The sequence below is a fragment of the Acanthaster planci genome, linkage group LG12 (genome assembly GCF_054643075.1).
Source record: "Acanthaster planci isolate LZ-2023a linkage group LG12, COTS_SCS, whole genome shotgun sequence".
NCBI classification, from domain to species: Eukaryota; Metazoa; Echinodermata; class Asteroidea; order Valvatida; family Acanthasteridae; genus Acanthaster; species Acanthaster planci.
In genome coordinates, this window is record NC_141788.1 from 5,998,625 (window position 1) to 6,017,405 (window position 18,781).

An 18,781-nucleotide genomic window follows, 5' to 3' on the forward strand; every position below is an offset into this window, starting at 1 on the left:
ATCTGCTGAATGCCACAAACAGTGGTGTAATCTTTCAAAACTATGACGGATTTCCTCCTCTATTGACAACTGAAAAATGTTGGCAATTCCCAGCGGCTCGGTCGTTTGTTGCGAGTATGGTCTTTTGTTACAAGGCCCAGCTCTTTTGTCCGATTTCGGGCTCCCCGGTTTCGTGTATAAAGCCAATGTGCCTGAAACCGGGCTCCCCGGTAGCAAGTGGTTAATGGTTGCATCAGTGATTATATCTTCCCGAGGGAGTTAGGAAGGTTTATAGGATTTGCTTCAGGGTCCCACGAGCAGGGATAAGATGGTGTAAATGCAAATTGAATTGAAGTGAACAGTGGAGCATGTCTAACTGAATTTCAACAGAATGTCCTCAAATCTGCAGCCCGTTTGAATGAAAAGAATGCTGTGCACGCTTAGGTTAAGTGACACTACTGAAGACGTCTGTTGGTAAAGAAATGTTCGCTTGTTTTGTGCGTTTTCAACAGAACTATGTACAAGCCGATGCATTGGAAACGCAAGGTGTGCAGACAGGCATCCCAGCTGCAAGTAACCACACACTGGAGTACAGAAGTTGACGTAAAATGTCGGATGAATGTTCCTACACAGGCCTAACTTAAGACAGATGGCAGCTTTTATTTATGCATTAGAATGGATTATTTGTGCTTATTGTCACTTTAACCGGGGGGGGGGGCATTATTCCAAGGCAAGGGCACTACTGTGGCAAAATGTTTGAAATCTATGTTGTTTCTGTGTAGATATGCCCCCTGCTTCACACAAAACTGTAGTTTTCCTTTGAGTAAGTCTCAAAAACAGGTTTTTTATGACAACGGCTGTTAATGTTTATTATTAAATACTTATATTGGTGCTAAACAAATTTCAGTCATTCTTGAGTCCAGTGTAAGATTCCATCTTTCCCTTTATCCAGATATGAACAAAAAACTGTACAGTACACTCAGTGGTGTCTTTATTTTAATTGTGTATACTTTTCTAAAAAAAAATATCTTAAATATTTTGAAACAGTTCAATCAAATGGAGTTTACAGCAGACTGGCCAAGTTTTGTGGAGTGATTGTCAAAACTTGCAGGCCCCTGCATAGCACGACTGGTGGTTTTTATTTCGTACCTTTTCAAAGACTTGTAAATAAAATGACTAGATGCACCAGTTCATTAAATGACAGCTGGAAAATTTATCATGCTAACAAAATGAAACGTTGCCCTAGTTGATGTAACGGAGCATGTTTGATTCTTTTGTAACTCCTGAGGTCTGGTCCAGTACTTGCGCCATTACTACCCAAGTGTTTTTGGTTGTTACTCTGTCTCAACTTGAAATGGTCAAGGAAAGATAGACGTGCTTGTTACAGAGCATGAATTTGACTTTCTGCCTGGCTACAACTTCCATTCACCAATGACACGGCACAGAGTGCAGCCTTTAGTAGGCATCAGTGTTGTCTTCGAGTCCATGACAAGTCCCAGTATAAAGTCCATCACAAGTCATTCAGTCTTTGCCAATTCACAAGCTGTTCCATCCTGTTACTTATGACTGGACTTGTGATGGACTCTACTCCAACATTGTTGGCCGTAGCCAGTATAGTGCCCGTTTTGGACGTAGCCTAGGAAGCAGACAAGGTTCTTGGAAATATTACTAGGGTAGTAGTTTCTGAAATAACCCTGTACCATACTACATTAATAACAAAATGTTTATGAACAAGCATGCATTGCTACAATACGATACGAAAATTCAAGATGGTACAACACACTTGTGTAATATAAAAGATGTACATCACCCTGAACTCACTGCTTTCATGAATACTTATTTAACGGCTGGACAACGTGGTTTTTAAGGTCATTATCCAGTCTGTTCTTGGTTGGCCTGCTTTTTTCCCCATGGCTTTCCTCCACTTGACCCTGTCTGCAGCAAGGATATGTGGAAGCCACTAAAGCTTTGCACAACCAAGTTTAATGCCCACATGTAGACCATTACATTGTGAAAGTCCAGCACAAAATTTCTGGACCGACGAGATTTGCTGGTGAGAAATGCCACCAAAGTCCAAGGCAGGCAGCAGTTCATAAGAGGTGTGTGCATGCACCGCACTCAACCCCTTGGAGGTTCTGTGCTGACTTCCCATCGTTTGTGTGATTGTGTCATGTCCTCGGTTGGGTTTCCAACTAAGGACATGACCAACCCAGGACAAATTTCCTCTGAAGTTCTTTTTTCTTTAGCAAAATTTATGACCCCATCTAAAAACCAGGTTTTGAAGTTGTTAACTAAGGGGATATGTATGTCTGGTTTTAGCGTGCGTTTAAGACCGGCTCAGGAGAATGGACCTGACGAATGCCTCAGCCAGCAGGCGAGGGCATTATCAGCATTCAGCCGAGCACATAGTTATTCCCATTCATTAATACCTTGTTTTAGTCAGAGAGTCAAAAGTCAATATATGATGGATTTCCGATGGTTTTATTACAGAATTTTACTTCCATTTTTCTGAACACCCCCCCGTCCACTTTATGGTACATTCCTTGTGCAAGTTGTCTAATAGAGTCTCCTTATATGGACTTGGCGCACGCGTGGTGAGCCGCGTGCACACAGACTCTAGACCAATCAGAATCAACTAAACTGTCTCGTGTCCAGGTGCCAGCGCTTGATTTACACAGTGGGCATTGTCACTTCTCAGCGGCTTTCAAATCATATCAATTCAAATCAGTGGCTTTCAATCAAATTTGAATACAGGGTCAAGTTGCACGTTGAATAGGAAGATTGTCTGAGGTATTTATGAATAATGTTTTAAGTGCATAACTTAGAATGAATTTAGTCAAGTTAGGATTTCGCCACGAAAAATATAAATATGCTGAAAGATTTTAAATACAAAGTTACAAAGGAAGGTGGCTGTCACATTTTTGTATGTGGCATATGACAATCAGAAATTATCTATTATCAGTATAAAAAATGAAACTTTTCAAAATGTTGAAAAATTTTATTAAATTCTAAATATTTCTTCGTAGGTACATCTGGGAGATTGAAAGTTTATCAAAATTTGAAGACACTTCCCTTAAAATCCAGCTTTTTCAAAAAATTCATCATGTCTTTATCAAAGGACTTTGTACCGCAAACGAGGAACTGGGTTTCTGCTTCTGGACTAGTCTCCATCTCAGCCGCCAGTAGGTCTTGCTTGATGCGGCCATAGTGGAAATTTTCTCCATATGAGGTGGGATGTTCTCCCGGCACATCCTAAGGATTGAAGAACAGGGAGGGACAGGTGTGAATATGAACCTACATCTACAGAGAGAGAAGACAGGAGGGAAGTGGTCGGGTTTCCAAGGTGAGAGGTAACCGTTGAATGATATTTCCAGCAAAACAAAATCAACGGTATCAGGCAGAGACTGAAAATCCAATCCCCTGGTCAACCTGGGACGCACTCGAACCTGGGTCACAATAGTGGTGGGTGGAAAAACTACTATGACTCGGTCCTCTTATTCCAACATGGACCAAAGAAAAATGCTGCATCTGCGGATATGGCTGCATAAGTATCAGTGTTCACACTGTGCTAGCTAGTCTCTTTACATCCCAATTACACCATCAGTCCCAACTACAAAGCTGCAGTCAGGCCAGCCATTCGGCACAACACAACAGTTCCAGCACAGAGCCAACAGGTATGAGCACACCACTCAATCTCATGCCTGAGCAATCCAAACCTACCTGGCTCAGCGCATACAAGACGGTGAAGTTCCAGAAAGCCGTCAGCTCGTTCAACTTTTCTCGCAAGAGTATATCTTCATACCTTCGGCTCGCATACACCAAGTGAACAAACGTCTCATCGTTGTCATCGGTGACGATGTGTCGGATGACTTGAAGCATCGGGGTGATGCCGGTGCCGGCTGCTAGCATCACAACACGGCGACACTGCAAAGAAGAAAAACAGAAACACCTAGAAAAATATTTCACCATTAGGAACTTTTTTTCTTGGCAAACACCAACAACGATCATTGTCCAAGGCTGGGAATTTTCAGACAGTCAATAAAAATGATAAAATGGCAACACAGCCTCATCAATCAAGGTGTGCCTCTCAAAATAAGAGTGATGCAAAATCTACACTTTTGAAGAGTGCCGATAGTCCCAACAGAAGGTGCCAATCTCTTTCCAGTTTTAAAGAAGGGAATACCCTCACTTGTCCCCGAGGCAAAATTACCAACAAGACTACCTAAGAGAAATGAATTAATATTAGGTAAAAAAAGGCGGTCTGCAAAATAAAAAATTTGTCAACGATTCTGAGCGACTACCTGATTGGGTTGGTAAGAGAAAGTTCCATACGGGCCTCGCCACTCTATGCTGTCTCCTTCTTTCCATTGCTTGATGTACTGAGACATGGAACCATCTTTGTAAATCTGGGGGGAAAAAAATATCCTTTGCCAGTGGAACAGCATTCTAAGGAAACCAGTCTCTGAGGTGATCTGCGAATATACACTTGAAACCAATTTAAAGAAGACATTTTGAAACCGTCAGAAAATTTTGATGTATGATGACTTGAATGAATGGTCTTTGCGAAACTGACCTTGATGAGAACTTCAAAGTGGTTCCTTGTTCCGGGAGGACTGATTGGCGTGTACTGCCGTGTGATGGATCTACCATTCACAGCACCCCTACCCGAATAAAAAAAAAAATAGAACAGAGATGGCAAAGAAAAGGGACCAATATTTGAAAAATTGGTTTTTAGCTAAAAGTTTCCAAGGTTGATAGACAAGAAAGGCGCTTAAACTTCACACAGACAGAGTAAGCTATGCCAGTCAGTGCACGAGTAGTTTGAGGGAATAGCATCTCGTGAGTCAAAAGGGTTGCCTTGCTCTCATTCTGGAACGGGTGGCCATAACTGGGAGCGCAGCGTTCCCATGGGAACACTGCCTCAGAACGATCACGCACGGAGTGGACCACTCCAATGCCGGAATGTTCTGATGAAACGCTACCTAAGGAGTTCCAAAGGGAACGGTCCAATGGAATACAAACACTGCCAACTTTCGAGATGCACCATGTGTCACTGCACCTGAGTATTATGTGTTGGCCGACACCAAGATTGACTTGACTGTTGCCAGGCAGGACAAATGTATAGATGACGCTATCATGGGATACTCTCTTCGCGCTCTGTAACTTGAAGGATCGGTACTCATCAGGGCTAAACGCATCCTGATAACTTGACGTCTACGTAGTAAAGAAGAAAAAGAGAAATCTCAAACAAATGAATAATCACAATCCCTGCACATTGGGCTCACATCATCTGAACATTCCTGAAACCTTCCCAACTCCCTGGGGAGTATACGAGCCCGATGCTACCATTTCAGCGCAAACAGCTAAACATGACCGTGTCTGCCCTCACAGGTACCCATTTACTCCTGGGTGGAAAGGGGCACATAGGGGTGACTTGCCTAAGCTCACATGCTGCCACCAGCTGGATTCAAACCCTGACCCTACGATCAAAAAGCTACAAACCCTAATCATCAGGACACATGCCTCCCCCCACACTGAATACTGAGTCTGTGAGACAGTAATTCCAAATGTGAAGTATGTAGCACATAGTAACCGTTGTAGGCCTTGCAATGAGTATCACGACTAAGGAAGTCCATATTCTTTTGTGAGAATCTGGAGTGGAAACATACTTCTCTCAGAGATGGTTGCTGCTGCCAGCACTCTGTAAGAAGTCGAGTGCTGAATAATTTTTGTTGGATCCCCTTGATCAGGAATTAAGCCAAATACCTCGTCAACTAAAACCTTCCACAATATTTGGGATGAGTTTACAAGTTTTGGTCCATTCCTGTAATCCATTCCTGGATTCTGTAAAACGCTTCATCAAATTTATTCCTTTCCATTAGGTTAAGAAATAACTTTGTGACTTTAAGAGTGGCCGAAGCACATAGCATAATTGATGACAACTTTGACAACTGTAAATGCAGTGCCCAGAGGTTTATTAACACTTTTGTTTCAGATTTCAAGGTACTTTTTAATTTAGTGTAATTGTGGAACTTGTAATAATCTATTCTGTGGTACCAATCCATGTAATTTATAATTGTATCCTATGGGGAAACTCAAACGGAATCACTCCAATGACTCCATCAACCTTGATAAAACTACAGACCTGGTGTTTATTTTCAGCAGGCTCTCGGTGCTCTGTCTGTGCCCCGCCTACATGACACCTGTTGCAAGACTTCCTCCATGCTGCCAGCTCTGTCTCATACAAGTCAAACACGCAGGGGTTACAACCCGTGCCGCAGCAATCGCTGGCAAGCGGCTCGGTGGGTTTCTGGGCCAGGCACGTCTCACAATCCACAAAGTCCTCCTCGGCAGACATGGCTGGACACCAGCATAAAATTAAGAGCAGTAAACACGATGAAATGACTGAGCTAAAACGTAAGAAAGTGTTTCTTGGTAAATCAGCCCGTATCATGGATGGGATGAGGTCATACTGTTTGCTGACATTTCAGCCGCAGACTGGGAAGTGCACTTGGCACGGGATTGTTGCTTGACAGGGACTGCCTGGGGACGACTGTTCTCATTATTCATGCCCAGCATCAAGCACATCCACCACGACATGCCTTCCTTCACCACACGTTTCTCGGGCTCATCATCTGAATCCAATTTTCTCTTTTTGGAATCTACGGAAATGAAAAAGAGACAGGCTAATGACTAGGTCTATTACAGTTTTTTGCTAATTGAAGTACCTTTGCTTTAACAGCCACTATTCTTGTTACATCCCACAGCTGCATAAGTACTGCATGACATACCGACAATCAAAATCATCAACAATAATTCTATACTTTATTCCACTTGTAAAAGACTGCAGTGTACTGTTATGATATCAGTAACAGTCAAGGCTGAATGAGTAACATATTATGATGTTGAGTTGCATTAAATAAAGAAATACTCATCTAGGAATTTCTGTACATTATTGAATGGCACAAAGGGTAAATTTGCCCCTTTGCTGCATGTTAAAAGTCTGTAGCGAAATCATGCCAACTGCGAGAACTATATATTTCAAGTTAGCCCACTTTTCAATTTGGGAAAGTGTGCCAGGCCTATTCTAAAGCCTTTTTACCAAGCTGTGCTGCAAAGACAAATATCACCCTTCTTGTTGGCTGATGACATTGTTTTCAAGCAAAATCAACCGAAGCACATAGATATAGGTCTGCATGGTCTAGGCCTTAAAATAATTAATACACATGCTTAGGCCCCTATATGTGATTAGACTAGCCTAACTGATCATTGGTTCAATGGTTGCGCTTAAAGTATCGACAGGCTACATGAAATAAAATGTAAAGAGGAAGCCATGGGACATTACTAAGCCTATCGTTTTCTGAGTGATGGCAGATTTAGGTCTAGGAAAAGGGTTCCATACACGGACGCCACTTGACATCCTGTGCACAAACCCATCATTAAGTACTGGTGAGCATGCTATGTGTTTTCGAATCCCTCCTAAATTGAACTTTTCTTTACATGTTTTTGCTTTCTGACGTCTTTCCAGGCCTAGGTCTACAGCAGCATACATGGCATCAGCCCAGGTTCGACATAGGCATTACATCTGCGTTTCGTACACATGTATGATGTAGGCGCCTACGATCTGGGGACTGGGAGTCCACCTACCTGGAACTGGGTTAGCATTGGCTTGCAATTTGCATGGTGCTTGCATGAAAAAAAGTGATTTTTTTTTTGTCTGTGTGTGGAATTTTTGACGAATTTTGAAATCTGAAGAATTCACCTACCGTCCATGTTTTAATTAAAGTGAGAGTTTCGTCATATTTCAGAGTGTATAACTTAGAAAAACCCGCCAAAAGTCACCGTACATGCCGTAGGCTTCCAAGTTTTCGATGTGTTATGCCCCAACTGTCGGTCCGTCCGATATGTCGTCTGCAAGCTTTGGACCTATTCTGGCCACCAGTCTTTCAGCCAGCCAGGAATGCACTGCAAGGAGTCGGGTACCAGACATAAAATATGCTTAGTCTATAGATTAAGTCGTTTGAAAAATTTCCCATAAATTCAGGGTCATTCTAATTCTTAAAAATACTCTTATTCAAGACACGGAATAATGATATTAATTAATTAGAATATTAGTTTTGGTTTGTGTGATGTTATTCCATAAATAAATTTCCATTACGTCCATAAAAAGTTACAAGATTGAAAGAGACTTGAATACTATTTACTGGAGCGAGGTGTAACGTCACACGAACAAACACCGTTGCCTAGAACGTGACCGAACGAACTTTGATGTTTATCGTTGGAAGGATATTAGGGCCTATGAAGTGAAATTTCGCTCAGAGTTTTTACCCACAGTTATGACGTTGTGACAGAATGTTATCTTTATTTAATGTTATTTGGTATTTGATTGAATAAGGCTACTAAGATGACAGAGATTTTGTGCCGTTGGCTCAATTCCGACCTGGGCATTTCGCAGCCAGTAGGTAAGCGTGCGGCACAATTTTTTTCGGTTGTCGGGACGGTACAAGACTGAGTAAGACCCACTTCGCTCCATTGCTTAGCGCTTAGCTAGCAGTAGCACTTCGCCCCGCAAACCCGCAGCCACTTTGTTCCATCCCGGATCCCTACTTCGACTCGCCCCATCATCATTTTGCCTCGTTCCCACTTTGGCCCATTTCCATCGCGTCACTTCTAATCAAAGATGCCTAGGCCTCCTTAGCAATGTTTCTTTTTTTTTTTTACAGAAAAAGTAGCCTAGGCCTCCACACTCAAGTCTGTGAGTGACTATCATAGGCCTATGCCATGTAGGCTGCAAGAACCATGTAGGCCTACAATACATGTAGGCCCTCTGCAGATCCTAGGCTATAGTATAGTATTGTTGATGTAGACGCAGCCCCTAACGTGGCGCACTTTCATTTTTCACTTCTTGTGTCTTAATGCACAACATTTTTAGCTCAAATTTCGCAATGAGCAAAACTTCATCAAACTCCTTAGGCCTAGGCCTGTATTCTGATTCATAAATCTCAATTTTATGTAGGCCCTACCTGCTACAAAGTTCAGATGAACTTGCCTGATTGTCTGATTTTTTTTTGAGTGCGAAATGAACTCTTTTAGGCTATGTGCTGAAAAATAGGAAAAGAATTTTCTGACAGACATGTTGATGGGTATTTGTGTGGAAGTAATAATGCTTTACAAGAAGCTATCAACCTCAAATCATTTTGTAAATGTTCAGATGGAATTTTCAGAGATTTTTTCAAGTGTCCCACATTAGGGACACTCGGCTGAATTTTTAAGTGTTTAGGCCTACATGTAATAATTGCTTCAGTAGAGAACCAGTTTCAGTTCAGTTTGTTTGCTTTTTTTGCCTTTTTTAGATCAGAAAAACTTTGCTGAGAAGTTTGCATCTGGTTATCTGATCGGAGAAGTCCTCAAGAAATATGACCTTCAAGAAGACTTTGAATCATTTTCGCAGTCAAGGTAGAGAGTGTAGAGTGGCTGTGTCACAAATTCCACATAACTGGTTTCATTCAAGTGCCACTGCCAATGTAATATTAGTTAAATATTGCAAAGCCAGAAGCAGTCGTCTGTAAATATTTGGCTTGAAACTTCAGTTGGCTTTGAACCAGGGCGAACTGTGTTGTGCTGCTACCAAGATGCTGATGCGTCACGTTCCCCACACTAAACCAGCCAAGCCAGTTGGTGGAGTATGTCCTGACGGATGACTTGCCAACAACTTTATTCACATTAAATTTCAAAGCCCACCTGTCGTTGATTTTTATTACTTGGATGAAAGCTTCAAATTCATTTGATAGAGCCTGTACGTAAGCAGCTTTCTTGGACAGTTGGTGGAAAAACTTGTGTTCCTTTAATACTTTTCAAGCACTTTTTGAAAAATAAAAAACCTTTAAAAATGTGGTAATCTTTTCAGGACGGCAGACTCCAAGCTCAATAACTTCACCCGACTGGAGCCCACGTTGCATCTGCTGGAGGTGCCCTTTGACACCAACACGGCCCATGGTGTCATGCAGGAGCAGCCGGGTGTGGCCACCCGGCTCATGTACCAGCTCTACATCGCCCTGCACAACAAGAGGCAGGCCAACTTGACGGGCGTGGCCATGGAGACCATGCGGGCGCGGGCTCCGGTCAAGCTGGAGAGCTTAGAGCGAGGTCCCTACAAAGAGGTAGGCCAGCACACGCTGTTTAACCTATAGTGGCAGAAGTGGGAATAACAGAAAAGAAGATCCTTGAGCCCTCTTATCACCATATCCACACTGGAATTCATTGACAGCAAGTAGTGGCAAAGGATATTGGTGCAAATATGGTTTCATGCGGATTGAAGATGTGCACTTCACCTGCCTTGAGCATATCAGTTGGCTTTGAATGACAAACGGAACTCTTTTATTAAGGTGTCCCCTTATAGGGTCTGCTCGTTTGAAGGTCACAGTCGTGCTTTTCCTACAAGTGGCTGCTAAAACTATGGTTGGCCATTGGTGCAAAGTTAAAGAATAATTCACAAAGTGTTAAAAATCCCATGCAGCTATCAGAACACTGGATAATAATACACATACATGTACTAATATTACTTAATTCTAAAGGAAAAATACAATCCTATTTCAAATTAATGGCACAAATGTCAATTTTGAACGAATTGGATGTAAACTCCAAAACCAACCAAAAGGTGACATTTCTGCAAACTTTGGCCGCCCATACAAGTTGCAAGCAAAATGAGAGTGGTCTACAAAATGTTTTTATGGACACTCCACAAATTTTGGCGGTCCAATTTGTTAACAGAAGTCGTATCACTTGTATTGTTACGAGTGACTTACTCCCTTCACTTCCTTTCACAACAGCGTCTGAAGGTCCTGACTCCCCGCCAGACCGACCTGAACCTGGACCAGCTGGTGGAGAAGTTCCGGGAGCGCAAGCGGCAGCACCTGGACGTGGAGTTCCGCACCCGCTACGAGGAGGAGGAGAAGAGGCGGGAGTGGCAGCAGGACGAGCGGCTGCGGGAGCTGCAGAAGGCAGCTGACGCCCGGAAGAGGCAGACCGAGTTAGTGGCCAGGATCAAGTGAGTGTTGGTTACGTGAAATGCAGAATGCTCCTTCAGTCAATGCTGTGTGTTTCCCATTCTCCCCTGTATTCGCCTCAGAGTTTAACACACATATGCACAGACCTCTTTTTCCATTCAGGCAAGTGCAATGTTCTCATTGAAATGCTCTCTGACATTGGGACTTGAGGGACTCTCCGTTACAGACGGGACGTATCCTGTCAAACGTGAAGCTTTTTAAATGAGCTGGAATAGAAATGTGACCAAACAGCATGTTTTCACTTCTGTGTCATCAAAAACTTCAAAATGCCATTCCAAACTTAAAACTGACATCATTTTACAAAATTAGTTCATCGTCAAAATAAACCATTACTGTTAATGGGATTTTGATAAACAACTGTGAATATGACCTTTGTTGAGCACTGGGATTTGACTTTTTATCCAAGTTAAACTTTCCTGAGCATGTGCTGTTGTCCACAAATGTTGCTTCCGAAACTCCTTACTGTTGCCTGTACTTCAACTCTGTGTGGTAATCATGCCTCTCCTTCCAGGGCAGCCACTGTGGAGATGCCTAAGACACCACCCAACAAGACGTTGAAGGCCATTGTAGCTCGACGAGATGCCGCCTTGAAGCGAGAAGCGTCGGAGATGAGGCGACAGATTGCCGAGTTTGAGAACCAACTCAGTCGCTCCTTGAACATGACGCAAGAAGACAGGTATGAACTGGATTTGTGATGAGTCATTTTAGTGACAGATTTCTGGTTACAGTCTGATTATGTTCTGCACAAGAGGAGAAGTTTTCTCCAGAATATTATGTTATTAAGATTGAAGATTGCCCAGTGATACAAAACTGTTTCCCATGCATTGTGATTACATTTTCTTAAATGCACTACAGTCATTTGCAAAAGTTTAAGACCACCTTGAATTTTATTGGTATTTCTGTCACTGGGCCTGCATTACACTGTCTCACTGAATGATTACTTAACATGTTTTTACAGTGGTGCATAACATCAGTGTAGTGGTGTATACCCATTTGAATGAAATTTTTTGCAAAGGCAAGTCTTGTATGACATTTTGTCTGCAAGGCAGCAGGGTTAAATAAAAGTCAGTCTAAGCAATCAGAAAAAAGGGAGGGCACACTGAATATTAGACTGTTAACATGTCAAATCATGGAAATGTAGTCAAAAATGTTCAACCAAGGTACCAAGGTTACACATTGAAAATAAACATAAGTTGCCATGATTGATTGGTTTCAGTTTGGTTTTCCTTCAGGTTAATGCATTTTCTACGCGTGGTCCTAAACTTTTGCAAATGACTATATATATAATAAAGCTCTCATCACTTGCGCATTTAATCAAATGAAATTATATATGCCATAAATACTGCATCAATTTGAGGGTATCTAATGAACTTGAGAATTTCATATCTTTTGCACAAACTTACACTGAGAAATCGACAGATTTTGTGTTACACTTTTTTTCTTAAAAAGCCCCCAAAATACCAGCAAGATTTTTGGTTCCAATTCAGGGATGCCGATGAGGAAGTAGCTACTTATCTTCAGCAGCAGCAGCTAGAGAAAGAAAAGGCCAAGCCAGAGTTGGTGCAGCTCATCAGGGTAACGTGCCCGGATTTTCATGTTTCACTGATGGTATTTTTGTGAATTTGTAGACCAATCACTGGAAACGCCACGACTGCTGTGGCATCCTCTCACCGTGGTATTGCACATGCTGTCCAACCTGAGGGGTGCATGCATTTGGCAGGGGCGTGGAGGACATAACACCCTATTAGTCAAAGAGGCGTTTAAATTGCCTTGACGTAACAATGGTGCCACTCAAGTAGAATCCTCATATTATTGTCCCTGAATTAGTCTATGGTACATTTTGTAATCTTTTCATGGCCTGTTCATACTTCAGGTAGATGCAAAAGCAAAACGAATTGGACGTCATAAAACCTTTGCTGTGAATTTCCCTTGAGTCAAAATGCGTTCAACACTGCAAATTTGCAGCACAAGTATTCGATCTGATGTCACAGAATTTCAGTTGTGATCGCTTTTGTGCTAAGCATGAACAGGCCTCATCTCTCCAGATTAAATATTTTCAGCTCTCCAAAAGGGACTCATTTGTTAAATCATAAAGTGCTGAGGTATGTAATTTGCCTGAAAAGCCAGTTCTGTGGGCCAGCGCTCTGAGTTATTCAAATAGCTTTTGGATTACATTCACTTCCCCATGCAGCCGGCATCCAACGACGAGTACATCAGCAAGATCAGGAAGCGGCTTCAGGAGGATGCCACCGCTCGGCAGGAACGCGAGAAACGACGGCGCAAAGTGCTAGTGGATCAGCTCAAGGCACACGATGCGCAGGAGGTACGGAATCAGGATTCTGAATTTCATGGGGCTGCCAAGCACAGCCGAATATTTTAACCAGGACACGCCATGACACACTAAACAGATGCTTCATTCAAAATTGCGAGAGAAGTAACCCAAAACATTCCTCAAACTTTTAGAATTCATTAAAAGGAGTCATTGAGACATTCCATTGATTCTATCTTAACACTAAAATTTATGAAAGGACTGAAAGTCTAATGTTGGGTTACTGTGCATTCTTGCAGCTTGATCTGAGTAAGGATCTTCAGTAACTGGTCACCCCATGCATGCGGTATCCACTGTATTTGCTTGAGCCATGCATTAAGTCACGTTGGAATCTGCCTGAATCTAGTAAAATCCAGTGCTCATAGCACATTCTTTGCACTTAAATAAAATCAGAACATCATGATATAAACGAATGCTGTCTGGGCTGAATAGTACCAAATCTTTGAAAATCTCACGAAGCCAGGAAGTGGACCATGAAGGTTTTGAAATGGTTGAGGTGATTGAACCAAAGATGAATCCAAGCTCATATTGTCTCCTGACGTCGCCTTCTCGTCCACCTTCGTCTCCCCAGGAGGCCCGCCGGGAGGAGATGCTGGTGAACCGCCTGATGCGGCAGTCCCAGCAGGAGCGCCGCATTGCTACCCAGCTGCTGCAGCTGCGCCATGAGAAGGCTGTCATCTGCCAGAACCGCATCTTCCGGGAGCAGCAGTATGAGGAGCGGCGCCAGAGGGATTTCCAGGAGGCGCTGGACAAGGAAGCCGTAAGTCTTGAGACTGGGTTTGGCCTGTTACCAGTCTAAACGTCTTATGCACTGCTTTCAGTGCCTTCTGGAACATACGTCACCACAGTCCACCGTTTTACAAGCTTACTTAGGCTGGATTTGAATCCACATTCTAATATCAATGACCAGTAGTCTTGATATTCCTCAGACTCATCCAGCCAGCTATGGACAAAGACCTTTTTCTATGTTTTGCCCTTCGCCTAAGAAATTCTTTTCTGATTTCCTCAGAGAAGCAACAGAACATCGGACATGTCCAACTGCATTTCCTTTCCTTGTGCTCACCAGCATTTTCATCCCAAACATAAAATTGAGATTTTCTCTTTCCACCTAGACCAGCATCTTCAAATGTTCTACAGAAAAAGGAACAGTTGCAGTTTATTATTGGTGTTTTCAATTTATTACTCTGAGCTCTGAGAACTACTATATCTCGACTTGACTCTCGGTGTTGTTTATTATCTCAGGAGCTAGCTCGGCTAGCCAAGCTGGAGTACATCGAGCAGACGAAGCAAGACAAGGAGCTTCACGACAAGATTGCCCAGGAGCGGGCTGAGGCCAAGTACCTCAAGCGATACAACATCTGTCAGGACATCTTGCTGGACCTGGTGGACCTGTCTTGTAAAGTCGGCAAATACCGGGAGCTCACTGAAAAGTAAGGTTGCTGTTCAGTTTTTAAAAAAACGTACAAGATATATTCAACAAAAAGCTGCTGCAAATTTTACCAACTGATGACCGGAATAAACTGATATACACAGAGCTTTAAAAGTTAGCGAGTGTAACATTTTGTTCCCGGTAAAACCTGTTCCGAGGAAATTGAGTCCCCTTTCACCAGCAGCGAGCTGTTTTCACCAGTTTAGCTAAAAGCTGTAATGGGAGAAATCCCTCAGGATCCATCAGAACTACAAGGTCAAAGTGTCTTTTGTCGACTGCTCATATCCACGAGATCTGCCAGATAGTGTCATCTGTTGGATCTTGCAGTTTGCAAGGTTGAGTTAACCCTACTGTTTCATCCATTTGAAACAGTAGATTTCATTGAACCCATTTTTAGGAAACATCTACAAATCGTGGGATATCCCAGGTACAGGTCTGAAGTCAATAAAGCAACCGCACAATTTCTTGCATTGTCTTACGTTTTTGCAAGCTCACAAGCTCATATTGTTCCCACTGTTTTTAAAAGTTAGCATCAAATTATATTATCATTGTTGTTCTCTTTCATTTCCTGAACAGACAACTTCCAGCCAAACTGATGAGAGAATGGAAAATGTTGTTCAGCACTGGTCAGCCTCTGTACGAGAAACCGATTGTAAGTTTCAGTTCTTACAAAGACCCATTTATCCATAGTCTTATACTCTCTCTAGCAGGGGATTCATCGCTACCATTACGGAATGCTAGGCTTTTCACAAAGTTCAGTGCAGGGGGCAGGGCGCACGTTTGTTTACATTTGACCAAACTTTCTGCTGAGTTCACCTCCGTATGTCCCCGCTATCACAGGAAGGACAGGGCGAGGAACCAGTGGAATCTGCAGAGGACCAGCTGGTGGAGAAGGAGAGGCAGGCATTGCTGGACGAAGGTGACTTCTTGGAGTACAGGGTGAGTGGTGTGGAGCTCATCAACGTATTCACCTGAAAAAGTGTTGGTTCACTGTCCAAGGCCTTTTTTCTTAATAGGTCAGCCAGTGACACTTTTATAGATGGCTATCTCTGGAGTTTGGAATTTTTTGTTTTACTGTTTTCCCAATCAAAACTTCATGTTTGACAAAAAACTTTCAGGAGTACAGTACAACATGTGAATGAGCAGTTTGAGAAATAAATAGCAAACTTGTTCTACTTAATGCAAGATGAGTTCATCTACCACCAATGTTATGCTTTAGTCTATGTTAGTGAACCCTAAGAAACTGTGTCATAGCCTATACTTTCATTGCTGCTTCGGCAACAACACAGTAAGGTGGCACCTTTAATAATCTGCCCCCTCCCCCCCAACTTTGTCGTGATGTACAGAACATGGTGGGTGAGTGGCAGATACCGGCAGACTGCGACATCAAGGGTCCTCAGAAGAGCAACGCCATACTGGGCCACATCTTAGCCCGTATCTTCAACATTGTCTCACCGCCAACGGTAAGCCATTTTTCACTTTCTTTTCCTCACTGTAATCAGTGTGTTGTAGAGGAGACCTGTTAAGGCCAACACAAGACCCCACAAGACCAACACAAGACCTCAAGCTGTGCAATTGAACTGCAACAGAAGCATTTGTCTGTTCACCCCGTTACTTGTGACCGGTCCTCTCGTCTGGTCTTATATCTGGTCTTGCGAATGGTTGTGTCTGGTCATGTGATGGTCTTGACTACAACACTGACTGTATTCTTGCTTTTTACTTTTTGGAGAGTTTTAGAACACACGGAAAAACTCGTGAGATTTTGATTTTTAAACAAGTGCAAACATTGCAAAAAGTAGAGTGATGGCTTACAAAGCCAGAGACAATAGGAATTTTTGCAAAAGTAACATTAATTATTCTCCACAACACAGAAATGAATGTTCCTGTTTAAACAGAAAAGAATTCAGCCCAGTTATCCAAACATTAACTCTCGAATAACCTACACGGATGCCACTCTGTTGCATGTTGCTCGTCACTAACTACCAGCGATAACCGGTTGCACATTGCCGGCGTTCAAGCGGCTGACCCTAGAACAATAAATCAAGCTGTTCGTGAACATACGAGAACAAGCCGCCCAAACTCAGCCTCTGTTTTCATTTTCATAATAGTTTGTGTGTTTAATGCGAGAAGACAGAATTTTACCAGCGCTTGATTGGAGATTTTTATTTGGCTCTGTGGTTTAAGGACCTCATGCTTCTCCATTTGTAAGTGCCACTGTGGAACCTGCATCTTTCTCCCATGAAAAAGTCCTACTGTTTATGGTGTGGTCAGGTTTTCACTTCAAAGAGCGCTGCTGTTGCTTGAAACCCATGCAAGATACCTTACTCAGGAAGAAAAAAAAAATGAAAAGGAAAACTTTTTCAGTAGGTGTGCACTGTGGCCTCTTGCTGTACGGAATGATGAAACAATGGAAGGCTGAAATCAGATCAAAGATTTCTAGATTGGAGGAGCAAAATCTTAACGTTGTTTATCAATTTGACGATGTGAACTGTTGCTATCTTTAAATTGGATTGTCGATGATGAGTTGGTTTTTATGCTACATTTTGCCATCAGCCCCCACCAGCAGCTCCAGAGATTCCACCCTTCCCAGTCAAGGCTTGTTTCCTGGGGAAAGCGTTCACCGGAAAATCCACCGTAGCCTCCAAGCTCGCTGAGGGTAGGTGCAACCTACAAGTTGTACAAGTTACAAAGTCTCATGTAGCAGAAAGGAGATATCCAGTAAACCAAGCACCCTTCATATAAGATGGAAAGCTTGCGGTAAGCACCATGCAATATCTCTTTTTGAGTCTGTATGGTTCTGATAAGAACCGGAGAGGCTCTTATCAGAACCATACAGACTCAAAAAGAGATATTGCATGGTGCTTACCGCAAGCTTTCCATCTTAGTCGTCTGTCACCCTTCATATGTTGAGGCTCGTCCTGCACCAGTGGATGAAACATCATTGAAAGCAAATGGAAAGAGTGAAAACAAGTTCTCTTTAACGGATAATAGACCCTAGCGCTGATGAGGCTATTCTTTGTTTACGTATGTGCTTTTCTGTGGTGTTCAGTGGACTCCCACTGGCTCCATACATAGCAAGTACGCATAGAAGTGTAGTGTAACACCAACAGTACAGAAGTCTATCAGAGAGCAATGTGTTTGTTCCACCGTGTCAACAGGACTTTGTTTTTCATTCCCTTTGACCCGCAGACCATGGCCTCGCTGTTCTGAACATTGACGAGCTCGTCCGTGATGCAGTTGATGCATACAAAGACGGTGAAGTCATGGACATACCCCCGCCTGCACCAACAGTGAGTATCATGTCGTTAGGCTTGCACCTTCGGTAGAAACTATCTCCCGCCCCCTTTAAATTGAGTGGCTGAGCACAGAAATATTTGACCTGTGTAGGTCACAAGTCCCTTGATGTATTAGCTTGTAGCGCTCATGACTGACTTTCAGAAGATTCTTGCTTGGCAAGTAAGGCGGTGAAAAAGTACTTTCCACTAAAGCTTAACTGGTCACTGAAATAGGGTCCAAGTGTGGTTTTTCACAGCCGGAAACAATCTGTCTACTTTGGACGTGGCCTGAAAAAGTCAGAAATGCCAGTGATAGAAGGATTTTGTGACATCATCCTTTGACTAGTGTTGAGCCCTCGCTTCGTGTACTAAATGTAGGCGTGATGTATTTACATTTCGCGCACCTCACTGCCTCTCGTTTTGACAGAACTCAAACTGCATTTACTACAGCAAAATGCTGACCATGACCATATTCTGAATAAGCTTGTTCCATTTTGTGCAGGAGGTGGAGCCAGTGGAGGGAGCTGGAGGGGACCAGCCGCCAGCAGCAGCCGTTGCTACAGATGAAAGTCCCTCCGGACAACTGAGCACCCCTGGAGATGGTAAGCTCAAGCCGCCATTGAGGACAAAAATGTGCACCACAGTAAATCTTACGTTCTGTAAACTGTGTCCCCCAGCAAGATTTAAGCCCACATTACAGAAT

At 42.9% G+C, this 18,781-nt stretch overlaps 3 protein-coding genes across 7 annotated transcripts in view; 2 read left to right on the forward strand and 1 right to left on the reverse strand.

Annotated features, from left to right (window-relative positions):
- Positions 1 to 1,795, forward strand: part of LOC110984369 (sushi, von Willebrand factor type A, EGF and pentraxin domain-containing protein 1-like) — a 38,986-nt gene extending 37,191 nt beyond the window's left edge. Inside the window, 1 exon segment of the mRNA XM_022244510.2 lies at positions 492 to 1,795. Within this exon segment, the coding sequence (XP_022100202.2) occupies positions 492 to 556 (65 nt within the window). The 3' untranslated portion in view covers positions 557 to 1,795.
- LOC110984352 (NADH-cytochrome b5 reductase-like) lies at positions 997 to 7,910 on the reverse strand. 3 transcript variants are annotated; one of them, XM_022244476.2, is made up of 7 exons: positions 7,827 to 7,910; positions 6,125 to 6,641; positions 5,039 to 5,193; positions 4,553 to 4,640; positions 4,281 to 4,385; positions 3,700 to 3,903; positions 997 to 3,231 (listed from the first exon to the last, which is right to left on the reverse strand). In XM_022244476.2, the coding sequence occupies exons 2-7, from the start codon at positions 6,431 to 6,433 to the stop codon at positions 3,031 to 3,033; spliced, it is 1,062 nt and encodes a 353-aa protein (XP_022100168.2). In that variant the 5' UTR covers positions 6,434 to 6,641; positions 7,827 to 7,910; the 3' UTR covers positions 997 to 3,030. The 3 variants fall into 3 exon arrangements, with proteins under 3 accessions (XP_022100168.2, XP_022100169.2, XP_022100167.2); XM_022244477.2 differs by having other exon boundaries at positions 3,782 to 3,903; positions 7,746 to 7,885; XM_022244475.2 differs by having other exon boundaries at positions 7,746 to 7,885.
- A 299-nt stretch (positions 7,911 to 8,209) lies between these two features.
- The window catches only part of spef2 (sperm flagellar 2), a 29,638-nt gene continuing 19,066 nt past the window's right edge, over positions 8,210 to 18,781 (forward strand). For all 3 annotated transcript variants that reach the window (XM_087144165.1, XM_022244548.2, XM_087144166.1), the window contains exons 1-15: positions 8,210 to 8,441; positions 9,333 to 9,435; positions 9,887 to 10,139; positions 10,809 to 11,026; positions 11,557 to 11,721; positions 12,533 to 12,620; positions 13,237 to 13,368; positions 13,946 to 14,134; positions 14,617 to 14,804; positions 15,380 to 15,455; positions 15,644 to 15,742; positions 16,150 to 16,266; positions 17,357 to 17,459; positions 17,993 to 18,093; positions 18,581 to 18,680. In XM_087144165.1, the coding sequence (XP_087000291.1) occupies positions 8,384 to 8,441; positions 9,333 to 9,435; positions 9,887 to 10,139; positions 10,809 to 11,026; positions 11,557 to 11,721; positions 12,533 to 12,620; positions 13,237 to 13,368; positions 13,946 to 14,134; positions 14,617 to 14,804; positions 15,380 to 15,455; positions 15,644 to 15,742; positions 16,150 to 16,266; positions 17,357 to 17,459; positions 17,993 to 18,093; positions 18,581 to 18,680 (1,990 nt within the window). In that variant the 5' untranslated portion in view covers positions 8,210 to 8,383. The remainder of the gene's footprint in view (positions 8,442 to 9,332; positions 9,436 to 9,886; positions 10,140 to 10,808; positions 11,027 to 11,556; positions 11,722 to 12,532; positions 12,621 to 13,236; positions 13,369 to 13,945; positions 14,135 to 14,616; positions 14,805 to 15,379; positions 15,456 to 15,643; positions 15,743 to 16,149; positions 16,267 to 17,356; positions 17,460 to 17,992; positions 18,094 to 18,580; positions 18,681 to 18,781) is intronic.

Bases quoted from the DNA above. Each gene is read 5' to 3' on its own strand.
- LOC110984352 (XM_022244476.2), bottom strand. From the start codon at position 6,433: ATGATACGGGCTGATTTACCAAGAAACACTTTCTTACGTTTTAGCTCA. The intron at 5,194-6,124 runs GTCTGTAGTTTT...TTTACTACGTAG, and splicing joins CTGCTGAAAATAAACACCAG to ACGTCAAGTTATCAGGATGC. The intron at 4,386-4,552 runs GTCAGTTTCGCA...TTTTCCCCCCAG, and splicing joins ACTTTGAAGTTCTCATCAAG to ATTTACAAAGATGGTTCCAT.